This window comes from Cyprinus carpio, chromosome B2 (assembly GCF_018340385.1).
Source record: "Cyprinus carpio isolate SPL01 chromosome B2, ASM1834038v1, whole genome shotgun sequence".
Taxonomy (NCBI): Eukaryota; Metazoa; Chordata; class Actinopteri; order Cypriniformes; family Cyprinidae; genus Cyprinus; species Cyprinus carpio.
In genome coordinates, this window is record NC_056598.1 from 346,584 (window position 1) to 370,101 (window position 23,518).

At 36.5% G+C, this 23,518-nt stretch overlaps 1 protein-coding gene across 2 annotated transcripts in view; it reads right to left on the reverse strand.

Moving 5' to 3' along the window:
- Positions 1-23,159, reverse strand: part of LOC122136124 (fibroblast growth factor 12-like) — a 44,339-nt gene extending 21,180 nt beyond the window's left edge. The window contains exon 1 of one of the 2 annotated variants that reach the window (XM_042717634.1): positions 21,941-23,159. In XM_042717634.1, the coding sequence (XP_042573568.1) occupies positions 21,941-22,136 (196 nt within the window). In that variant the 5' untranslated portion in view covers positions 22,137-23,159. The remainder of the gene's footprint in view (positions 1-21,940) is intronic. The other variant, XM_042717635.1, reaches the window with a different exon arrangement.
- Positions 23,160-23,518: the final 359 nt, after the last annotated feature.

Genomic DNA, 23,518 nt, shown 5'->3' on the forward strand with positions numbered 1-23,518 from the left:
TCTTGTTTGAATTATGCCTAAATAATGTGAACGAAATTATACAGTGCCTCACGTTTTACTAAAATAAAGAAAATAATTTATAAAACACGCAACAATTTCTTACAGACAAATATATTTTCCCAAGAAGTTGTCTGTCAAAATAAAGGACAGGTAACGAATAACAAAAATGCATGTTGTTGTATTAAAGGAATTTTAAAATATAAATTAAAATATAGGCCTAATATATGAGAATATTGACATTTTGCATATAAATCCATGTAGCCTAGTTCACTAAAAATAGGCTACCACTTTTAATGCTCTGATGCAAAGTAAACCACAATTTCTTTTGAATAATATAACACATAATTACATATTATATAAATAATACTGCACACCTATTAAATGTGTCAAATCTAAAATATGGTGTAATACTTTGTAGCTTAGAGAAAAATATAAGCACAGGCTCAGGCACAGGCTTGACATTTATCCTGCTTGAATTCGTTCTAAGAAATGCACATAACTTCATAATTACCAAACTTTCATCTGTGAATATTAAATATTTTAACTATTGTGTTTTTCTTTCATTTTCCCTGACTGCAGCCTTCAAATGTAACACATCAGCGAGGCAAAACTGACGTCTATTTGCGAAAATGTGCTTTGATGCGCTTGTTTGAAAACTTGTGATTAAAGCGCCACTCAGCGGTCAAAAGCTGCAAATGCACTTTGCAGACGCGGCGGCGGCGGTAGAAGTAACGTTTTGGATGTCCACCTACTGTACTCACCTTACTTAAGATGTTGTTCATCCATGAAGTCATGAATTGAAGATTATGAGCTCATGTTAGTTCCTGATAATTCATGAGATATTAATGCATGAAGTAATGCATAATTCACACATTAATTTATGCATTAATTCATGGTAATTAATGTACCCTTACCGTAAAGTGTTACCCAAACATTAAACTTAAATAGATAATCCAGAACACTCCCCGCCTGGCATCTGTCTAAGATTATGATCTTCATGTTGCCACTTTCTTTGATTTTGTAAAGTGTTTAGATAACCACTATTCCATCTATGCCAGAAGGTATTGGCTAAACTTTGAACTTGTCTCCTCTGGCAGATGTAGAGGTCCTTTCCTTAAATTTTCCATCCAGAGAAAGAGAAAGAAGTGTTTCAGTCTTTTGTGTGAGAAGTGTTGTTGGGGTCAGGAGGAGAGGATTGTTTGGATCTGTTGATACTGGTATTAGTGGACGGTATTTGTTGTTTTCCTCCCCATCTGTTCATTGTTATTCCTCTTGTTATGCCCTTTTTTGGTTATCTTACTGATCCTGTTCCCTGACTGTTTCCAATTTGATTCCAGGTGTGTCTTGTCTTCCCCTGATTGAGTTATACTCTTAAGGAGTGTTTTGTTCTAGTTTCTTTGTCCGGTATTGAATGTTCGTCCTAGTGCTACGTGTATGTCTGCCTGCCCTGTAGTTCCCAGAAGTAAAAGTTTAAAGACTGTGTTTTGAGCTTACTCCTGTGTCTCCTCGTCTCCTCATTCTTCCACATTAACTGAAGCGTGACAGAATACCGGACCTAACAAAAAGTAAGCGCCGCCCCTTCTCCCTGTTTTTGTTTTCAGATTTTGAAAGTCATTTTTTATCCCTTTTTCCCTCCGCGACTATGGAAACTGCTGCATGTTTTTCAGCCCCATCTTGTAGAGATCTCCCATTGGTGGAATATGCGTGGGAGTTCAACTGGCTCGCCATGTTTACGGCACTGGACGATGCATCGCTCAACTCTCTGTGCTGTGATTTTCCATGGTCTACTAGTAACTAGACATTAATGCATAGACTACTTACACTGCACATGTCTGCAGTGAAAACTGTCTAAGCGTTGATGTTAGGGAAAGCCCTTATACTGGAGAGTGGCCAATATGAAGTGTTTCCTGGAGGTTATACTACACTGAAGAATGATCATATGACTTTTTACATACGCCATGTGACCTGTAAATGCAAAAAAAAAAAAAATGTTTCAGCATTGCAGTCTTGGGAACCAAAATCTGTTGCCATGACTTATCGTGAGAGGCAAAAGGTTATGTTTTAGTTGCATAACATTGGTTAATGGAAACGGCATCATTTCACAATACATTTTTATCGACATTTATAAAATATCACCAAAGTTTTGCGCAAATCTATAATGGAACCATGTCTATTGTGTTCTTGCTTATACCTAGACCCTTGCATCCACTTCTCACTGGAGGGCCAAACGGCACTTTTCAAGAACTAGGGGCAATGCCTCGTGCAGTGTCCAGGTAAGTAAAACCAGGTAGGTATCCTTCCACTTTGGCAGACTCAGGCTCTAATAATAAATCTGCTAGTTCCGCTGAGATGTTAAGGTTCTCTGTTAGAGAGTTTGGGAAAGCAGTCGATTTTGCTTAAAAGTGCAGATTCCATCACTTCAGGAGCTGACCCATAGCACTGTTCCATTTCCAGATCCTGATGTTCTAGCGTTGATGTTAGTGAAAGCTTCATAAAAAACCAATATGAAGTGTTTCCTGGAGGTTATACTACACTGAAGAATGATCATATGACTTTTTACATACGCCATGTGACCTGTAAATGCAAAAAAAAAAAAAATGTTTCATTGCAGTCTTGGGAACCAAAATCTGTTGCCATGACTTATCGTGAGAGGCAAAAGGTTATGTTTTAGTTGCATAACATTGGTTAATGGAAACGGCATCATTTCACAATACATTTTTATCGACATTTATAAAATATCACCAAAGTTTTGCGCAAATCTATAATGGAACCATGTCTATTGTGTTCTTGCTTATACCTAGACCCTTGTTGCATCCACTTCTCCTGGAGGGCAAACGGCACTTTCAAGAATAGGGGCAATGCCTCGTGCAGTGTCCAGGTAAGTAAAACCAGGTAGGTATCCTTCCACTTTGGCAGACTCAGGCTCTAATAATAAATCTGCTAGTTCACTGAGATGTTAAGGTTCTCTGTTAGAGAGTTTGGGAAAGCAGTCGATTTTGCTTAAAAGTGCAGATTCCATCACTTCAGCTGACCCATAGCACTGTTCCAGCCTTTCCCAGATCCTGCTGAGTCCTAGAGCAGGGTGAGTAATATGAACTAACCTTATTCATCGAGCATGCTCAGCTGATTCGGGACCAAGCCACTTAGCAAGTCAAGCTGCTCACAAGGCTTTAAGTCAAGGACTTTGATTGCATTTGAGAAAGTTGATTTCAATGCCCAGTAATTCTCTGGCTTGTCATCAAACTTCATGAGACCAACAATGAGTAGGTCTCTGCATGCTAAGAACTTGGCTAAATTTAATATCTCTGAGTTATCGGGCTTATAACATGCTCTGGCGTTAGCACTCGTTAGCTTGTCATTAGCGTTTCCATTTGTGCCTATCGCTGTTTTCTTTCCTCCTCTCCTCTCTCTCGTTACTCTCTCTCTCCGGTTTTCACAAGTTCATCAAACAAAACTGTGGTAAGAATCTTTCATCAAGCACAGTGAGTAATGGCTTCACCTGCTATTGTTATTTGCACTGCTTGCCACATGTATAGTTTATCTATCTCTGTCGGTGATGAGGGATTCACATGTGATAAATGCAGGGAAATAGTTAGGCTGACAGAGAAGATTTCAGAATTAGAGACACGCATCCAAATTTTAATTGAGGACAGTAAGAATGTGAAGGCTCTAGATACGGCTTTGGATGCGTCTAGCTCAGGGAGTCTTGTACATTGTTCGGTTCCGCTAACAGGGCCTTTGCAGCAGGGCAGCTGGGTGACTGTGAGGCGGCATAGTCGTGGGTCTAAACACCACTCTTCTGTTCCGATCAAAACATTAAACAGGTTCTCCCCACTCAGTGATGCACCCACTGAGAAACCTGATGAAAGTGCTCTAGTTATTGGCGATTCTATTGTACGGAATGTGAAAATAGAAACACCAGCCATCATAGTCCAATGTTTACCGGGAGCCAGAGCGCCAGACATCTTAGCAAATTTAAAAGTGCTGGCTAATGCTAAAAGTAAATACAGTAAGATTGTTATTCACGCCGTTGCTAATGATGTTCGACTTCGATGTTGTACTTGACTAACTGGGGCCCAGGTCAGGAAGCAGACAGACTGGCTAAACCGACCATCTGCTAGCCGCCTCCAGTCACAGAAGTCTGTTAATTCTCAGCACATAGAGACTCTTTTACCTAGATATCACACTATAGAGACTCTGTCTGTTCCCCGGGCTAGAAAATACAAAAAACGCCCAAACCAATTTAAGAGCAACAATTTAACCCTCTGGAGTCGATTAACGCGTATACCCGTTTTGGGGTATTTTCTCCTGATAACCCCGAAAAGAACTTAAATTACACTTTCAGTTTTGATCGTACAGATAAGTGCAATACATCAATCGAATCTGTAAAGGGTCTACTTTTTTTTGTATGCAGACATAATAACAACAAAACTTTGTGCACTTATAAAATAAAGATAACAAACAAGGAGTGCTGTCTGCAGCCTTTGTCTGCGCTGATCTTCAGATACAAATGCGTCATTAAAATGAACTGTAACTCAGTGAATACTCAACACAGAGACATGAGAGAGATATCTATAGAAAGCCTGACATGTCTACTTTTTAAACTAAACAATTGCTGCTGAAAACAAATATTCTGTGATAAAGTAATCCATATGAAAACAACGCGATGTCCGTTTTTTCACGGCTCCCTTCATTATCTTCTAATGCGACCACGCCACCGCGCCGAGCGCGCTTTTGAGATTCAAATGTTTCACTGAAGCGCGCGGCTTTTGAATACGCCCACACAACAGAAGACAACGCAGCGAGACTGTTCTTCAAGTTTTCTTATTTTACTGTTTGCTTCGCGATGAGAGGAATAAGACATAATTCACCCCAAAAAAGATGTGATGTGGTTGAGGATTTGAGATTTGGATTTCCTCAGAAAAAAGAATGAAGCACTTTATTCAGCAGAGAACATAAACATGAGTAAGTCTCTTTTTATTTATTTATATACTTGTACTAGTTTTCACATAACGTGTAAACATTTTAGGCTACTGGTTAGACTTTTTCCAAAGACTTTTTCCAAACTATAATTCCTGACTAAATGTATAATCAAGTGAAATAGTATGAAGTTTCAATAACAATATACACTACTATACCATTCAAAAGCTTGATGTAAATAATATAAATGTAACAATAAATGTAACTGTAACAAATGTAACAATCATTGCTGTTCTTTCAATTTATTAAAAAATATTCTCAGCTCTTTTCAACATTAATAATAATAATAATAATAATAATAATAATAATAATAATAATGATGATGATGATGATAATAATAACAATAAATGTTTTTTTTTTTTAGAAAATAAGATTGTTTAAAGGATTTCTGAAGGATTGTGTGACTGGAGTAATGATGCAAAAAATTCAAGTTTGAAAGTCAGCTTTGATTGTTCCTAATAAACTGTTTAACTGCACTCACAAGTGAATATTAAATTATGTTGTGGGATAATTAAATATATTCTAAATAAACTACAAACATAAAATTATATACATTTATTTTGTCCTCACATTCTTTCTTGTAACTCATCCCTCTCAGTGACACAGCTGACTGAATGGCTCATTATGCAGCTCATTATGCAGGCCTTTGTCTTCTCAGGTGTGAATTCATGATAGTTGACGCCTACTCGCATATGACTTTTACCAACAAAAAGTGTCTTAGAAAATTTAAATCAATATATTGTATTCTGTAAGTGAGTAAACAAGATGATTTTCACATCATTTAGAAAAAAAAAAATTCTAGGCTACAAGCTCCAGTTCTCAAAATTCCTGGGAACCAATTTTCTGTATGTGTTTTATTGCCTTTTTCAAGTGATTTAACATTTTTAGTTTTTCACTAACCACGCATAACATTTTTTTTTCTCAAAAACACAATCATGTACATACATGCTGCTCACATATTATTATAGCCTAGTTTGTGCTGATTACAGTGAGATTAGACTTTAGCCATTTAGATATTTATAAGAAACTGAAAAAAGCACAAATGTCAGGGCATGACAAAACTTCTCCAGGCCCCAAAAATACCCTTAGACTCCAGAGGGTTAATTGAGGTTCAACAAATAAAAAACAGATGCAATACGGATAAACAAATGATAAAGCTTGTCTTATTGAATATCAGGTCCCTTTCTACAAAAGCACTTTTTGTAAATAATATGATCACTGATCATAATATAGATGCACTCTGTTTGACAGAAACCTGGCTAAAACCTGATGATTACATTATTTTTAAATGAGTCTACACACCCCAAGATTACTGTTATAAACATGAGCCACGTCCAAAAGGTAAAGGGGGAGGTGTTGCTTCAATTTATAACAATGTTTTCAGGATTTCTCAGAGGGCAGACTTCAAGTATAACTCGTTTGAAGTATTGGTGCTTAATATAACATTATCCAGAGAAACAAATGTTAATGATAAATCCCCTGTGATGTTTGTACTGGCTACTGTATACAGGCCACCAGTGCACCATACAAACTTTATTAAAGAGTTTGCTGATTTTACATCCGAGTTAGTGCTGGCTGCAGATAAAGTTTTAATTGTTGGTGATTTTAATATCCATGTTGAAAATGAAAAAGATGCATTGGGATCAGCATTTATAGACATTCTGAACTCTATTGGGGTTAGACAACACGTCTCAGGACCTACTCATTGTCGAAATCATACTCTAGATTTAATACTGTCACATGGAATTGATGTTGATGGTGTTGAAATTATGCAGCCAAGCCATGATATCTCAGATCATTATTTAGTTTTGTGCAAACTTCATATAGCTAAAACTGTAAATTCCAATTCTTGTTACAAGTATGGTAGAACCATCACTTCTACCACAAAAGACTGCTTTGTAAGTAATCTTCCTGATGTATCCCAAATCCTTAGCATATTCAAAACCTCAGAACAACTTGATGATGTAACAGAAACTATGGACTCTCTCTTTTCTAGCATTTTAAATACAGTTGCTCCTTTATGCTTAAGGGAAGGTTAAGGAAAAAAGTCTGACACCGTGGTGTAATGAGCACACTCGCACCCTAAAGAGAGCAGTCCGGAAAATGGAGCGCAGCTGGAGGAAAACAAAACTAGAAGTATTTCGTATTGCTTGGAGGGAAAGTAACCTATCTTACAGAAAAGCATTAAAAACTGCTAAATCTGATTACTTTTCGTCTCTTTTAGAAGAAAACAAACATAACCCCAGTGGCTAATACAGTGGCTAAATTAACAAAAAATAAAGCATCAACAAGTGTTGACATTTCTCAACATCACAGCAGTAATGACTTTATGAACTACTTTACTTCTAAAGTCGATACTATTAGAGATAAAATTGTAACCATGCAACCAAGCCATCAGCTACAGTATCACATCAGACAGTGCACTATAGATCCCCTGAGGAACAGTTCCACTCATTCTCTACTATAGGAGAGGAAGAATTGTATAAACTTGTTAAATCATCTAAACCAACAACATGTATGTTAGACCCTATTCCATCTAAGCTCCTAAAAGAGGTGCTTCCAGAAGTTATAGATCCTCTTCTGACTATTATTAATTCCTCATTGTTATTAGGGTATGTCCCCAAAACCTTCAAACTGGCTGTTATTAAGCCTCTCATCAAAAAACCACAACTTGACCCCAAAGAACTAGTTAATTATAGACCGATCTCCAATCTCCCTTTTATTTCCAAGATACTAGAAAAGGTAGTATCCTCACAATTATATTCCTTCTTAGAGAAAAATGGCATCTGTGAGGATTTCCAGTCAGGATTTAGACCGTATCATAGTACTGAGACTGCTCTCCTTAGAGTTACAAATGACCTGCTCTTATCATCTGATCGTGGTTGTATCTCTCTATTAGTGCTATTGGATCTTAGTGCTGCGTTCGACACTATTGACCACACTATTCTTTTGCATAGACTAGAACACTTTGTTGGCATTAATGGAAGTGCATTAGCATGGTTTTAAATCGTACTTATATGACCGCCATCAATTCGTAGCAGTGAATGAAGAGGTATCATATCGATCACAAGTGCAGTATGGAGTACCGCAAGGCTCAGTACTAGGGCCGTTACTCTTCCCGCTTTACATGTTACATTGGGAGATATCATCAGGAAACACGGTGTTAGCTTTCACTGTTATGCTGATGATACTCAGCTCTATATTTCTTCGTGGCCCGGCGAAACATACCAATTTGAAAAACTAACGGAATGCATAGTCGATATAAAAAACTGGATGACAAGTAATTTCTTACTGCTAAATTCTGGAAAAACAGAGGTGTTAATTATAGGGCCTAAAAGCTCTGCACGTAATGACCTAGAACGCTGTCTAAGCCTTGATGGCTGCTCTGTCAATTCTTCGGTCATCAGTTAGGAACCTAGGTGTGCTATTTGATAGCAACCTTTCCTTAGAAAGCCACGTTTCTAGCATTTGTAAAACTGCATTTTTCCATCTCAAAAAATATATCTAAGTTACGGCCTATGCTCTCAATGTCAAATGCAGAAATGTTAATCCATGCGTTTATGACCTCAAGGTTAGACTATTGTAATGCTCTATTGGGTGGTTGTTCTGCACGCTTAGTAAACAAACTCCAGTTAGTCCAAAATGCAGCAGCTAGAGTTCTTACTAGAACCAGGAAGTATGATCATATTAGCCCGGTCCTGTCAACACTGCACTGGCTCCCTATTAAACATCGTATAGATTTTAAAATCTTGCTTATTACTTAATTAACATCGTATAGATTTTAAAATCTTGCTTATTACTTAAAGCCCTGAATGGTTTAGCACTTCAGTATTTGAACGAGCTCTTGTTACATTATAGTCCTCCACGTCCGCTCCGTTCTCAAAACTCTGGCAATTTGATAATACCTAGAATATCAAAGTCAACTGCGGGCGGCAGATCCTTCTCCTATTTAGCGGAATAACCTACCTAACATTGTTCGGGAGGCAGACACACTCTTGCAGTTTAAATCTAGATTAAAGACCCATCTCTTTAACCTGGCTTACACATAACATACTAATACACTTCTAATATCCAAATCCGTTAAAGGATTTTTAGGCTGCATTAATTAGGTAAACCGGAACACTTCCCATAACACCCGATGTACTTGCTACATCGTTAGAATGTACGCTCATATTAGTCTGTTTCTCTCTTATTCCGAGGTCACCGTAGCCACCAGATACAGTCTGTATCCAAGTCAGAGGGTCACTGCAGTCACCCGGATCCAGTATGTATCCAGCCCAGATGGTGGATCAGCACCTAGAAAGGACCTCTACAGCCCTGAAAGACAGCGGAGGACCAGGACTAGAGCCCCAGATACAGATCCCCTGTAAAGACCTTGTCTCAGACGACCACCGGGACAAGACCACAGGAAACAGATGATTCTTCTGCACAATCTGACTTTGCTGCAGCCTGGAATTGAACTGCTGGTTTGGTCTGGTCAGAGGAGAACTGGCCCCCCAACTGAGCCTGGTTTCTCCCAAGGTTTTTTTCTCCATTCTGTCACTGATGGAGTTTTGGTTCCTTGCCGCTGTCGCCTCTGGCTTGCTTAGTTGGGGGGACACTTCATTTACAGCGATATCGTTGACTTGATTGCAAATTATTGCACAGATACTATTTAAACTGAACTGATCTGCATGATGACATCACTGAATTCAATGATGAACTGCCTTATCTGTCATTTTGCATTATTGACACTGTTTTCCTAATTAATGTTGTTCAGTTGCTTGACTTGACTTGACTTGACTAGTATTTGTGGCAAACGTTAGATGCGTTTGGGTTCAGCTCGGGCCTAATAAACATGATTTGAGTCTTGTATAGTGACATTGAGAGCATTTTAAAGATCAACGGTGGTTTAAGTGCTCCTTTTAAACTTCATAGGGGGGGTCAGACAAGGATGTTCATTATTTGGCATGCTGTACTCCTTGGCCATAGAGCCTCTCCTGCACAAATTAAGAAAATCTCTTGTCGGTGTAAACCTTCCTGGATGTGAAACCAATTTTAAATTATCTGCTTATGCCGATGATGAACAGGACCCTTTGTGATGCAGTTGTTCTGTGCGGCTGGGATTGTAGTTGATGTAGTTGATCTGTATGAACCTAATTTGATCAACACTGCAGGTCTAGCCTCTCATGTTGGAGTTAGATCGATCAGGATCATAAATCAAATCCTCAGCACTTGGAAGTGTGAACTCACAAATACTGAATTATCCTTGCTAAAAGACTACTGTGATGGACAATGTCAACTAGCTGTTGATGATTCTTTTCCAGCATTGACTCTATTTCCTGATTTTAAAGACTGTACTGGTCAACTGTTAGAGTCCAGAGAGACTCTCTCAAATGAATTTGATGACATGGGAGGAAAAACTATGTATAAAATGTTTGCAAAAATTATAAATAAAGGCAAATTAAGTGGTCGGGCTGACACTTCTTGGAGAGCTCATCTGGGGCTTGACAATGAGGTCAGACCAGTATGGAGAGCGATTTATAAACCACCGTTGACCAAAAGGGTAGGGGACCTACAGTGGAGAATCTTACATGGTAGTGTGGCTGTCAATGCTTTCATTTCCATCATTAATCCTAATGTAAGTGAAGAGTGCCCTTTTTGTTTGCAGAGGGAAACAGTTTACCACTGCTTTTTGGATTGTAGCAGACTGTGCTCTTTTTTTAGTTGTTGCAACAAATGTTCATGATGTTCAGAGAGAAATTTTCTAAGCATCTATTTATTCTTGGTTTTAGTTACAGTCAGAAAAGGAGAGTGAAATGTCAATTGTTTAACTTTGTATTTGGTCAAGCAAAAATGGCTATGTACCTCAGTAGAAGAAATAAGATCGAAGAGTCCTTAGACTTTGACATAAACACTGTTTTTGTTAGAATGGTGAAAGCTAGATTGAAAGTTGATTTTGATTTCTTCAGTACAACGAGTAATGTAGAGGAATTCATAAACATTTGGTGTCTTAAAAATGTTTTATGTTCTGTTGTGGAGAATGTCTTGTGTTTTGGGACTGTTCTGAGTTAAAGCATGCTCATTTTTTCATTTCGGAAATTGATTTCTTTGTGTTGTAGAGAACTCTGTTTTGAAAAATAAAGAGGTTTGAATCTCTTTCTCTCTCTCTCTCTCTCTCTCTCTCTCTCTCTCTCTCTATTTCTTGCACATGCGTGGGCGTCTGTTGAGCGAGTGTGGAGAGCGTGTGATGAGTCTGAACGTTTTTGTCCGCTGTGGCAAAAAGTCTCTCTCTTTCTAAACCTTTTCTGTTGTGTGTTGTTTCTGTTTAATGTTTAATAGATACTGAAGTTAGGAAAATATAGTTTAGCCGCTTTTCGAGCGTCAGTGTATCACTGGCAGCATGGCTGCTCAGGGCACTGATGACTTCGGCTCTCTGACGCGGAGACATGCGGTTAAAGTTGATACCGTAGCAAGTGTAGAAGATTGTATATTAGCTATTGGAGAAGTTATCGGACATAAGAATGTTCTAGCGGCATCAAGAATGAGTAATGCAGTGGTTTGTTTTTTAAACACTGTAGAGAATGCAGATGTTGTAGCAGAGAGAGGAATAGCGATTTGTGGTATGTTTACATCGGTTTTTCCTTTATCCACACGAGCAAATCAAGTTATGTTGTCAAATGTTCCCCCTTTCATAAGAGATGAGGTACTAGTTAGGGAACTTTCACGATTTGGAAAGGTAGTTGCTCCGGTTAAGAAGATCGTTTTCAGGAGCAAGTCTGAGTTACTCAAACATGTGGTGTCCTTTAGGAGGTTTACCTATATGATATTGAATGACAGTAAAGCAGAGTTGAATTTAAGTGTGAAGTTCAGAATACAAGATTTTGACTACACTGTCTATGTATCCACTGACATAATGAAATGTTTCGGGTGCGGGAAAATCGGGCATCTAATTCGCGCATGTCCTGAAAATAAGGATATAAGCGTGAAACAGGTTGCGGTGGAAAAAACGCGAAGCAAGATAAAGATCAAACAGCTTGTGCTGCTGAGTCTGTGCCCTCTACTAGTAAAGATGATGCTGGGCGACAAACAAATGGAGTGTTATGTGAACAGACAGTTGAGACAGTTTCTAACAAGGCAGAGAACACAAATGAAGATGACAATGTTAGTAGTGACCAAATGAAGCCAGTTGATACTTTGAATTCCACTGGTACAACTGAATTGATGAATGACAGTCAAGTTAGCTCAATGAGCTGTTTGTCTTATGTAGAGTCTTTAGCAGACAATGTTAATTTGTGTGAAATGGATGTAAATCCAACTGTTTTCAAAGCTCCTTTAAAGAGGGAAAAAAGAGCAAAAGAAGAAGTGTTAAAACAAGCAAGAAAGGAGTTTGATAAAATGGATGACTTTGAAAGTGAAAGTGATGAAACTGTTTCAGAATGCTCTCAGAATGAATGGAAATGTAATGATTATGGCACAGATGACGTTAAGAAGTTTCTGAAATTGACAAAAAAATCAAAGGGGAGTTCAAGTGGCAGAATACTTTCCAGATCTGAAACTCTTTGTGGATAAAACAAAGATCCTAATGAGTGAAGGAGTTTTTCTGGATAAAGAAGTGTATCGTCTCAAGAAATTTGTGACAAAAATCCAAAATCAACTGTGTAATAATGATGGCAAATCTACATAATTTATTTTCCTTTATTGGTTGTGTGTTTCTTTTTGGTGTTTTTTTACTCTTCTCTTTACATATGGGAGATATCCGTGTTGCAACTCTAAATGTAAACAGAGCCAGAAATAGTGTAAAGAGAATGGAAGTATATGATCTAATGAGACAAAAACAACTGGATGTTCTTTTTTTGCAAGAAACACATAGCAATGATAAAAACACTGCAGAATTGATAAAAGAATGGAGTGGTCCAATTTTTTAAGTCATAAAACTTCACGTAGTGGAGGTGTAGCCATCCTATTTGCTAATAGGTTTACACCCTGCTCTGTTAAAGTTAAAGAAATTGTAAAATGAAGACTTTTAAAAATTCAGGCTACTTTTGAGACCCATGTTTTTGTCTTTATTTGTCTGTATGCACCAAACCTGCCATTAGAAAGAATAAATTTTTTGACATTCTGAGTTCAACTTTACAAGAGTGTAATAGTGAAGAATATTTATTTCTCGGAGGAGATTTTAATTGCGTTGAGGAAAATATTGATCGTAACCATGTTGAACCACATATGCCTTCTTGTAAACTGCTTACTCAGATAAATAAAACAAATGATTTATGTGATTTATGGAGATGATTTTAGCTCTTTGCAAAAATGGTGGGATTTTGGCAAAATTCAAATAATTTTTTTTTGTCAACAGTACACAGAATATTACAAAGGAGACTACTAAATCTATAAAAGTTTTGGAAACAGAGTTTAAAACTTCAAAATATGGCACAATCAAGGGGAGATCAAGCTCTTATTGATTCTATGTTTTATAAGAAAACTGTGTTGTCTGACCTACAAGAGATGAAAGCGCAGTGTGCACTAATAAGATCTTGTTTTAAAAATGTACAGCAGATGGATGTACCTTCTAAATATTTTTTCGGTTTAGACAAAAAGGATGGTCAGAAAAGATTTATCCATTCTTTGATCTCTGAAACAGGATCTTTGCTGAGTACCCCCCCCCCAAAAAAATAAGAGAGAGAGCAGTTGGTTTTTATGAGAATCTTTATAAGTCTGAATACATGGAAAATGAAGCTAAAGAATCTCTTTTTTTTTTTTTGAGAAATGACAAAAGGTTTCCAAAAAAGCAAATGTCAAGCTCAAAAAGGCTATTAGCCTGGACGAATTACACAAGGCTCTTCAGAGAATGGAAAATGGCAAAGTGCCGGGGATTGATGGAATCCCAATTGAATTTTATAAATCCTTCTGGTCTATTATTGGAGAAGATCTGTTGGCTGTTTTGAGTAGCAGCTTAGCTGAAGGTCTTCTGCCATTGAGTTGTAGAAGAGCGATCCTTACTCTTCTGCCTAAGAAGGGCAATTTGAACGACATAAAAAACTGGAGACCTGTGTCTTTGTTGTGTTCGGACTATAAACTGCTTTCTAAGGTATTGGCTACCCGGCTGGGGAAGGTGTTGGCTGAGATCATCCATCCTGACTAGTCGTACTGTGTGCCTGGTAGGTCAATTTTTGACAACATTCATTTGATTAGAGATTTGTTTGATGTTTCCCAAATTTATGGAGTTGATATGGGCTTGATTTCCCTGGACCAAGAAAAAGCCTTTGATCGTGTAGAGCACAATTATTTGTGGAAAACTTTACAGGCTTTTGGGTTTAGTTATGAATTTGTTTCATATATCAAAGTCTTATATTGTAATATCGAGAGTGTACTAAAGTTTAATGTTGGCTTATGTGCTCCGTTTAAAGTGGGGCGTGGCATAAGACAAGGTTGTTCTTTGTCTGGGATATTGTATACAATTGTAATAGAGACATTTTTGAATACTTTAAGGAGAAGTTTGGAAGGAGTGTCTTTTCAAAGTGCTAAAACCTTTCCTCTTGTTTATCTGCTTACGCTGATGACATTATTGTTTTAGTCAGTAAACAAAACAATGTAGATGTATTTTTAAAAGTTTTAAATGATTTTAGTTTAATTTCTTCATTAAGAGTTAATTGGAAAAAAAGTGAGGCAGTTTTACTAGGTGAATGGAAAAATAATAAGATAATGCTTCCAGATGGATTATTGTGATCAAAAGAAGGATTAAAATATTTGGGGTTTATTTAGGAAACGAAACAACTGTTCAGAAAAATTGGGAAGGTACAATTGAAAAAATTAAAAGTCGATTACAAAAATGGAAGTGGATTGTACCATCATTGTCATATAGAGGGCACACCTTAATTATTAATAATTTGGTAGCCTCCTCATTATGGCACCGTGTGGCTTGTGTTGACCCACCATCCCATCTGCTTGTGAAGATTCAGTCTATGTTATTGTACTTTTTTTGGGATAATCTGCATTGGTTGCCACATAGTGTGTTATATCTGCCAAAGGAGGAAGGAGGTCAAGGACTCATTAACGTACAGAGTAGAACTGTAGCTTTTCGGATACAATACATACAACGTTTCCTTACCAGTTCTGAAAACTTGGCTTTGAAATCTGTGGCATGTGCTATTCTCAATTCTGTTGATGAACTCTGTTTGGATAAACACTTGTTTCTATCAGATCCTAAGAAAATCAACTTGGTAGGACTTCCAGTTTTTTACTGAAACCTTTTTAAAGTGTGGGATCTTTTCAGAGTTAAAAGAACTGAGACAACGGACTCTCTGATTTGGCTTTTGGAAGAACCTCTGGTTTATGGTGCTCGTATGGACATTTTAAATGCATGTGGGAAAAAATGATGCTTTCATTAAGTCTAAGATTCCAACATTGAGATCTTTAATAGATCTAACTGGTCCGAGTTTTGGAAATGTAGATAATCTTGCTATTTCCTTGGGATCTAAATCAATCCGAATTGTGTCTAAAGTTCTACAGAAATTGAAGTCTGTATTTACTATAAATGAAATAAGCAGGCTAGATGACTTTTTTACTGGAAAACACCTACCTAACGACAAAGATCAATTCCCAATTTTATTGTTGTCTCCAAAGGTAGAAGGGTTTTCTGGAGTGTTTTTGAAAACTGAAAATGTTACAGACATGAATTTGTATGAGATTGAAGGAAAAATGTTATATAAACCATGTGTAAAAGCATTTAACAGAAAAGGCTTGCATGAAAGAGTTGATACACCTTGGCGTTCTTTTTTTGGTTCTCAAGAGAATGAAAAACTGGAGTGGAGGGCACTGTATAAGCCACCATTAGCAAAAAGGGATGGAGATTTGCAATGGAGAATTATACATGGCATTGTTGTTGTTAATTCTTTTATTTCAGTTTTAAATCCAAATGTTAGCCATCTTTGTCCTTTTTTCTTCTCAACGAGAAACTTCCATGTTTTTATGCAGTGTGCAAGGCTGCAGCCCCTATTTAGCTTGTTAAAGAATAATGTTAGTTGTTTTGATGAGTTATTTAATGAAATCGTTTTTATTTTTGGATGGAAATATATAAGAAGCTGTCGTTTTAAATGGCAATTGTTGAACTTTATCTTAGGCAAAGCAAAAATGGCCATTTATATAACTAGAAAAAAGAAAATCGAACAAAATTGTGATCTTAGTGTTGAAATGGTGTTTTTTGCCATAGTCGAATCAAGAATTGTAATTGATTTTCATTTTTATAAGGTTACAGATTGTTTGTTGGAGTTTGAAAATATCTGGTGTCATGGAGGAGTGCTAAGCTGTGTTATTGATAATGAAATAGTCTTTTCACATATTTTTCTATGAATTCTGTGAGTTTTTAATTTTTCTCTTTCTGTAATGGCTTTATAGTCTTAATTGTGTGGTAATAAATATGTTTGAAAAATCAAATCTCTCTCTATCTCTCTCTCTCTCCCACACAGACACGCAGACAGACTATAGCAGACTATAGGAACAAGGGCTCTCTCTCTCTCTCTCTCTCTCTCTCTTACACACACACACGCACACGTGTACATTCAATCGTCCCAAGTCTTGTTCTCTTGGTTTAAATTAAATGAAAATTGAATTATTATACCACAAAAAACAACAACACAAAAAATAAATAACGAACAAAACAAACAACATCATTTTATTATCATCATTTTTGCCCCCCCATCATCATGAAAAAATTAAAAAAAACAATCATGCATCATAAGAATGTCTTGTTGTCCATATGTTAAAAGTTTTGAAGAGTTATAATAATGAACCTGTGGCCATAGCGATTTATTAAAATAACATTAAAAATACATCAGTTATTTTCCTATATCTTTTCAATTCTTTATTCTAACTCTTCATAATTTTTTACATATGTAGAAGTCGTCAATCTAAGGAAACACAGTAAGTTTCATAACTTTGTTATGCTCATGGGCCAGCAGAAAATTAAAACTATCACAAAATTTGAGAAAGTTGAGGACTGTAATACCAAGAATGACCACCCGATGGAGACATAAGATTACTAATTCTCTGTGTAGCATGGAAATGCACTGTACTCTCAGTATTCTTTTAAATAATTATTGTAGAAATGTTTATAGAGCATTTAAATAATTTATAAAGATCTTTAAAATAAAAATAATAGGTATTTTAAAAAAAATAGGTAGGTTTTTAAAAGTGTTAATATGAATTTTTACTGGTAATATAGATTTATATAATTATTTCACAATTGTTTATTGATCATTAAAAGGATTTTTAAAAATGGTTAAAGAGCATGAAAAGTGTTGGAAACAATTTATAATAAGCTCTTTTTGGTTTACGTTAGTTAATACATTAAGTAACATGAACTAACAATGAACAATCTATTTTTCAGATGATTTATTAATCTTTTTTTATTTTTATTTTTTTTTATAAAATATTAATGTTCATGGTAATTCACAGTACATAAAAATAATCTTAAAATAAAACTTTAAATAAAAAATGTATTAATAAATAATGTTTTAAAATATTTTCAACTAAGCTTTAATTAACATTAATAAATGCTATATAATTATTATTCATGTTAACAAATATAGTTAAATAATATATTCTTTAATATTAGTACAAGTATGAACAACATATTTTTACTGCATTTATTTGTGTTAGTAATTTTTTTATGTTAATTCATGGTACACTGACTGATGTACATTAACTATAAATTTTAATTAATGTAGTAATCCATTTTGAACATAATATTAACTAAGATTCATAAATGCTATATAAATGATGTTCATGTTAACTTATATAATTTTAAAAACTAAAACCTTATTAAAAACAGCATAGTTTTTAAACAGACCTAAATAGCCAACTTCCTGTTGGGCGGAGCCTATGACATTGAGGGTGAAAGTTGTTCGGCTCACTGAGATCTATATGTGTACCGAGTTTCATATGAATATGTGCAAGTTTGTGTGAGCTATACAAGTTTTCTGACTATGTTCCAGGGGGCGCCGTATTATAATAATAATAAGAATAATCCTTAGGGAAACAAGAGTGCCCTGCGCCCATTGGCTCAGGCCCTAATAATCCTTAGAAGAACAATAGGCCCCTGCGCCTTAGTAGCTTGGGCCCTAATAATAATAATCCTTAGGGAAACAATAGGGCCCTGCGCCTCAGTGGCTTGGGCCCTAATAATAACAAATAATCTTAAGAAAAACAATAGGTCCCTTCACCGCTTCGGGCTTGGGCCCTAATTATCCTAACAAAATCAATAGGGCCCTGCGCCTTACTGGTTTGGGCCCTAATAATAATCCTTAGGGGATCAATAGGGCCCTGTGCCTTATTGGCTTGGGCCCTAATAATCCTAAGAAAAAACAATAGGGCCCTCCACTCCTTTGGGCTTGGGCCCTAAAAAAAACAACAGGGCCCTTCGCCACTTCAGGCTTGGGCCCTAAATAATTCTAAGAAAAACAATAGGGCCCTTCGCCCCTTTGGGCTTGGGCACTAATAATAATAATAATCCTTAGAAAAACAAGAGTGCCCTGTGCCTTAGTGGCTTGAGCCCTAAATATCAGGTTGGGTCCGGAAATGTTGAGACATTCTCCCCTCCACGTCTCTGCAGCACGGCAGTGTAGCACACACTGATTGGCACATGCATACCACTGACAGGCAGAGAGCCACAGAATTGAAGCCCCCACTCCCTTTCCAGTTGTGTTTGTCTTGGTGTGGATGAGTGGTGATGAACAACAGACTATGCTATCTGTGCCTTGAAATTTACAGCTAATTATCCAAAAGACAAAAGCCAATTATAGTTAATTTGTCTTAATATTATATTATATTATAAATGAATTTAATATAAGACACTTACGTTTTAGACACAATATTGACTGTTTTTGCCCTATTTCACCAACAAATATAATTCCAATTTGCATCTCTGAGCAACATGACACTGTTTTGTTCCTGAATGAATGAACCGTTTAAATATTTCGGTTCAATTGCAATGACTCACTCATTAACAGTGGCTTGCTGCCATCTACTGGGCCTCATTCATGAAACTTATGTAAATATATGAGTAAATTCTGAGTAATTTGCGCATAAAACAGACATGAAAACTCTCCTCTGGATTCACAAACTCTTCGTACATGTCCGATTTGATAGTTAAATGTGTATGTTAATGAATTCCAATCGTTCGTAAATAGGGCGCTTGTGCACGCTCATTCACAATTAGCATAATCCCCGTCTATGAATTTCAGCTATGCAAATTGTTTGTCCAGGAACGCAGTGGAATATTCTGGTCTATTTTCCTAGGTTTGGCTCCAGTATATTGCATAAATGCAAAAAAGACTAGGCCATATGCCTATCAATAAATATTCAATAATGTGGGACCACCAAAGTGTTTTTAGCCAGCTGAAAAAAAAAGTCAGGCACTCTTCTTAAAATGACCGGCTGGTGGCGCTTGAGAACGCTTTGGTGGCACAGCGTTTTACTAGCTGAGACGCTTTAGTTTCTATGATATAGAATATTAATGGCGGCAACGTATTAGGCTACTAGTATCTCATTTTTAAGAATTTTACTAAATATAAAAAACCAGTACCCAGTAATATTGACTTCTCCATCGTTGTAGGCAGTCGTTGTACAAGTAGGATGTTTCGATATTTTTCCCGCCCTCCTCTATTTACGGCTGGGTAAATAGTGACAGTGACGAGTGCTGCCTTTTACAATTATCAACTCATTAATTAATTAATCAAAATAAAATAAAAAATATATAAAAAAGAGGGCAAGGGCAAATGTATGGAGTTAGAATTGTGTCTTTATTACATGCAAGAAAATAAAAGATCTGAGAGGGAAAAAAAAGTTTGAGAGAAAAAGTTATCACACTGATAGCAAAAAAGCATTTCATGAGAGAAAAAAGAATATTGAGAGAAAAAGTTTTCATACCAATAGCAAAAAATAATAATATTTGAGACTAAAAAAAGTTTTGAGAGAAAGTATTTTCTCATAGAACATAAAAAAATATAAATTTGAATTTTTTTTTATTATTTCTGAGAGAAAAAAAATCTCTCTCAAAATACTTTGAAAAAAAACTCTCAAATATATATTTTTTGCTATCAGTGTGAAAAAAAATTCTCTAAAAAAAAAGTGTTTCTCTCGAAACGCTTTTCTTTGCTCTGGATGCAATTTCTTGCTCTCGTGTCAGGATTTTGCTTTCACAGTGAGAATTGTGTCATGGACGGGGCCACGTTTCTATTGGCCAGTCGGGTGAGCATCGTCTTGTCTTGGGAGTCGAACTGAATCATTACACCATTGTTCCGTTCACCTACATAGATGCCGCCTCTGTCTTATGGCTAGTTTAGTTGAGCACGGACACGCCAATGTTTGGGTAAGATGATGACACACAGCTGGCTGAGCAAGTTCAGTATCACTGAAGATTAAACATTAAAAAATAGCACTCATATTCATGAATGAATGTGTATTATATTATTTGCTTGCTAATCGCTAGTAAAGCTAACCAGCCATCATGCTAGGTAAAACTTGCAAACTCACCTGGTTTATACTATTTTTAAATCAAATGCCAAATTAATGTTTTGATTTAGATAGTTTCACGCCTTATTTAGTGAGAAATGGTATATCAATCACTGTCTAAGGTTAGCTAGCTATAGGGTTGCCACCTTCCATGCATACTAACGTTAGTTGAAAGTTGTACAGGAGGTTGTATGAACAAGCAGTTACTCTTCAGGTGCTTTGAGGCTAGCAAGTGCAAAGGAAAAAACTAGCTCACTACTCACTAAATAAGGCGTGAAACTATCTAAATCGAAACATTAATTTGGCATTTGATTTAAAAATAGTATAAACCAGGTGAGTTTGCAAGTTTACCTAGCATGATGGCTGGTTAGCTTTACTAGCGATTAGCAAGCAAATAATATAATACACATTCATTCATGAATAGGAGTGCTATTTTTTAATGTTAAATCTTCAGTGATACTGAACTTGCTCAGCCAGCTGTGTGTCATCATCTTACCCAAACATTGTAGTGTCCGTGCTCAACTAAACTAGCCATAAGGCAGAGGCGGCATCTATGCAGGTGAACCGAACAATGGTGTAATGATTCAGTTTGACTCCCAAGACAAGACGATGCTCACCCGACTGGCCAATAGGAACATGGCCCCGCCCATGACACAATTCTCACAGTGAAAGCAAAATCCTGACACGAGAGCAAGAAATTGCATCGAGAGCAAAGAAAAGTGTTTCGAGAGAAATACGTTTTTTTTTTTTTTTAGAGAAAATGTTTTCACACTGATAGCACCACCTAAAGAGGAGAAAGCAGCCCTAGGCAGCCTCCTACACATGCCAGGTGAAACACAAAGTGTTCACGTCCTTGTAGAACTCGTAATTACAACGTGTGAACTAGGAGTTTTCTGAGAGCTACTGCTTGTACCACGTGACTGCTGCACCTCATGCGGAAACAGAGAAAAATGTTGGCGCTCCCAGTAGCAAAATGTAATTTTCAGTTATTTCATAATATTTATGTTCTAAAATTTGTGTAATTGACTTTTGCCAATGTAGATGTAGAATGTAGAATTTTATGATAGCATAAAGCATCCGAAAGATACAGTATTTTGAAACGAAATAAGCCTTTTTGTTTAGTTCTTAACTCCCTGAAGGCATTTTCAAAATTGTTGTTTTCTGAGTGCCATACACAAAAATAATGACTCATAACTCCAAGACCGTAGCAAGAAGATTCATAGGTAGGTATAGTTTGATAGAAATATTTCTATATTTTTTTTTTGGGGGGGGGGGGGTCTTTGCATTTGTGAAAGATAGATAGATGATAAAATGTACGAAAAATTAGTGTGGCCAAGGGAAATTTTTCATATCATTCTTATTTGACATTCAAGGGTTAAATGTGATAAAATGTGTCCTGATCTGACACACGAGGCTAACAACTGAAAGCACTTTTAAATGTAAATGTAAATAAATAAATAAATACAATTACCTTCAATGGGTCTTGGTACAAAGTGTGATGAGGGTTTGGTTTTCTTCACACGGTTGCCTTTCATGACCTGTCCCTCCTTGGTGAGGCCCAGGAACCAGGCTCGACCCGACTCCTGTTGACGGTACATGGTGGATGAGTAGATAACGTAGTAGTTCTCAAACACAGACTCCTTGAATTTACATTCAGGTGTGAACATCTCCTGAGGATAAAAAAAAAATTAAAAAATTAATAAAATAAATAAAACCACATGTGAATGAACTCATCCCATGATAGGTGGGAAAAGGAGAAAGAGAGGTCAAATTGTCATATTAGGGAGTCCCCAGGGAGGCTGAAAAGTGTGTGACTTTATATGTCTGTGTACAAAACAGTCAGCGATCTGTGGGGTTATAGACAGAGTTAGCAGGAGTTAGCATCTCTTATCTGCATCTGGTGACATACTGTCATGCAGCAGACGCTATCTTGCTAGAGATGCTACAAAGGGAAATGTGGCTTGGAGGACTCTAGACAAAACTGATGAACTTTAGACCTCAACCTGTCCACAATGCACAGACTGTCCCTGCACCTGGTTTCAAGAAGACTGTATTTTAAAGGCAGTTTGACCTTTGAGTCCTAAAGAAATGGTTGGCGTGAGTATTTATATCAGTAGTGTGAAATAAGAACCTGCACAAATGGTGATCTGTTGTAACTGTTTAACTGAAATAACATAGAAGTATGTTTTCTACATTGAAAATTTTCAAAAAAAAAAAAATTTGCAGTGTATTTACCTAATCAATATTTACACATTTACATTTATTTACATTTCTTATTATTTTAAAATGCATTTATTAAAATGTTATGGTTACACACTATGTGTACTCAATAATATGAAAAAGAAACAACAAATCTTTGTAATATGTTGGTTCTGATGGTGAGAAGTTTGGAAGGATCTGGGACTGTGTATGTTCTGTGCATATTCTTTTGTTTTGTGGTTCCATGAGCAAAAACGACATATTTTAAATTACATACTGTACTTCCAGGAGTCTAGTGCCAACAACTGCCACTGAGATTAATGGACGTGCACTCCTTAGTTTGAATTCTGCAGTTGAATGCACATCAAAACTCATTATAATCTTTAGCAGAGTTAAGAAGTGTAATAAAAACAGCCAAATTAAGCGAACAAGGACCAATAAGGCAAAACAGCAGAATGAAGCAGAAGGCAGTTAAAATGAGTTAGAAAAAAAACTCTGAATAAATGCACCACAGAAACTGCAGAAGACAGACATTTAAATAACTAAAAAGGGCAGACATGTTGAGTTTGCAAAATGACTAAAAGAATATAAATGAATATGGAGAAAAAGCCTAATACCTTGATGGATGTGAGACTATTTATGGTGGAGTGCATGTGTAATATAACAAAGGCCTTGTGAGAAAAGACCTGTCACATCTGGTGTAAAAGAATATAAAGGAAGATGAATTTATGTGAGTCTAGATTAGGCATTACTATTCAAAGGATAAGGTCGCCAGTCTAGACAGCTGCCTCATTCACATTGGGAGTCTGGAAAGGACACAGTTCCATCTCAGTGAGTGAAGGAAAAGTAA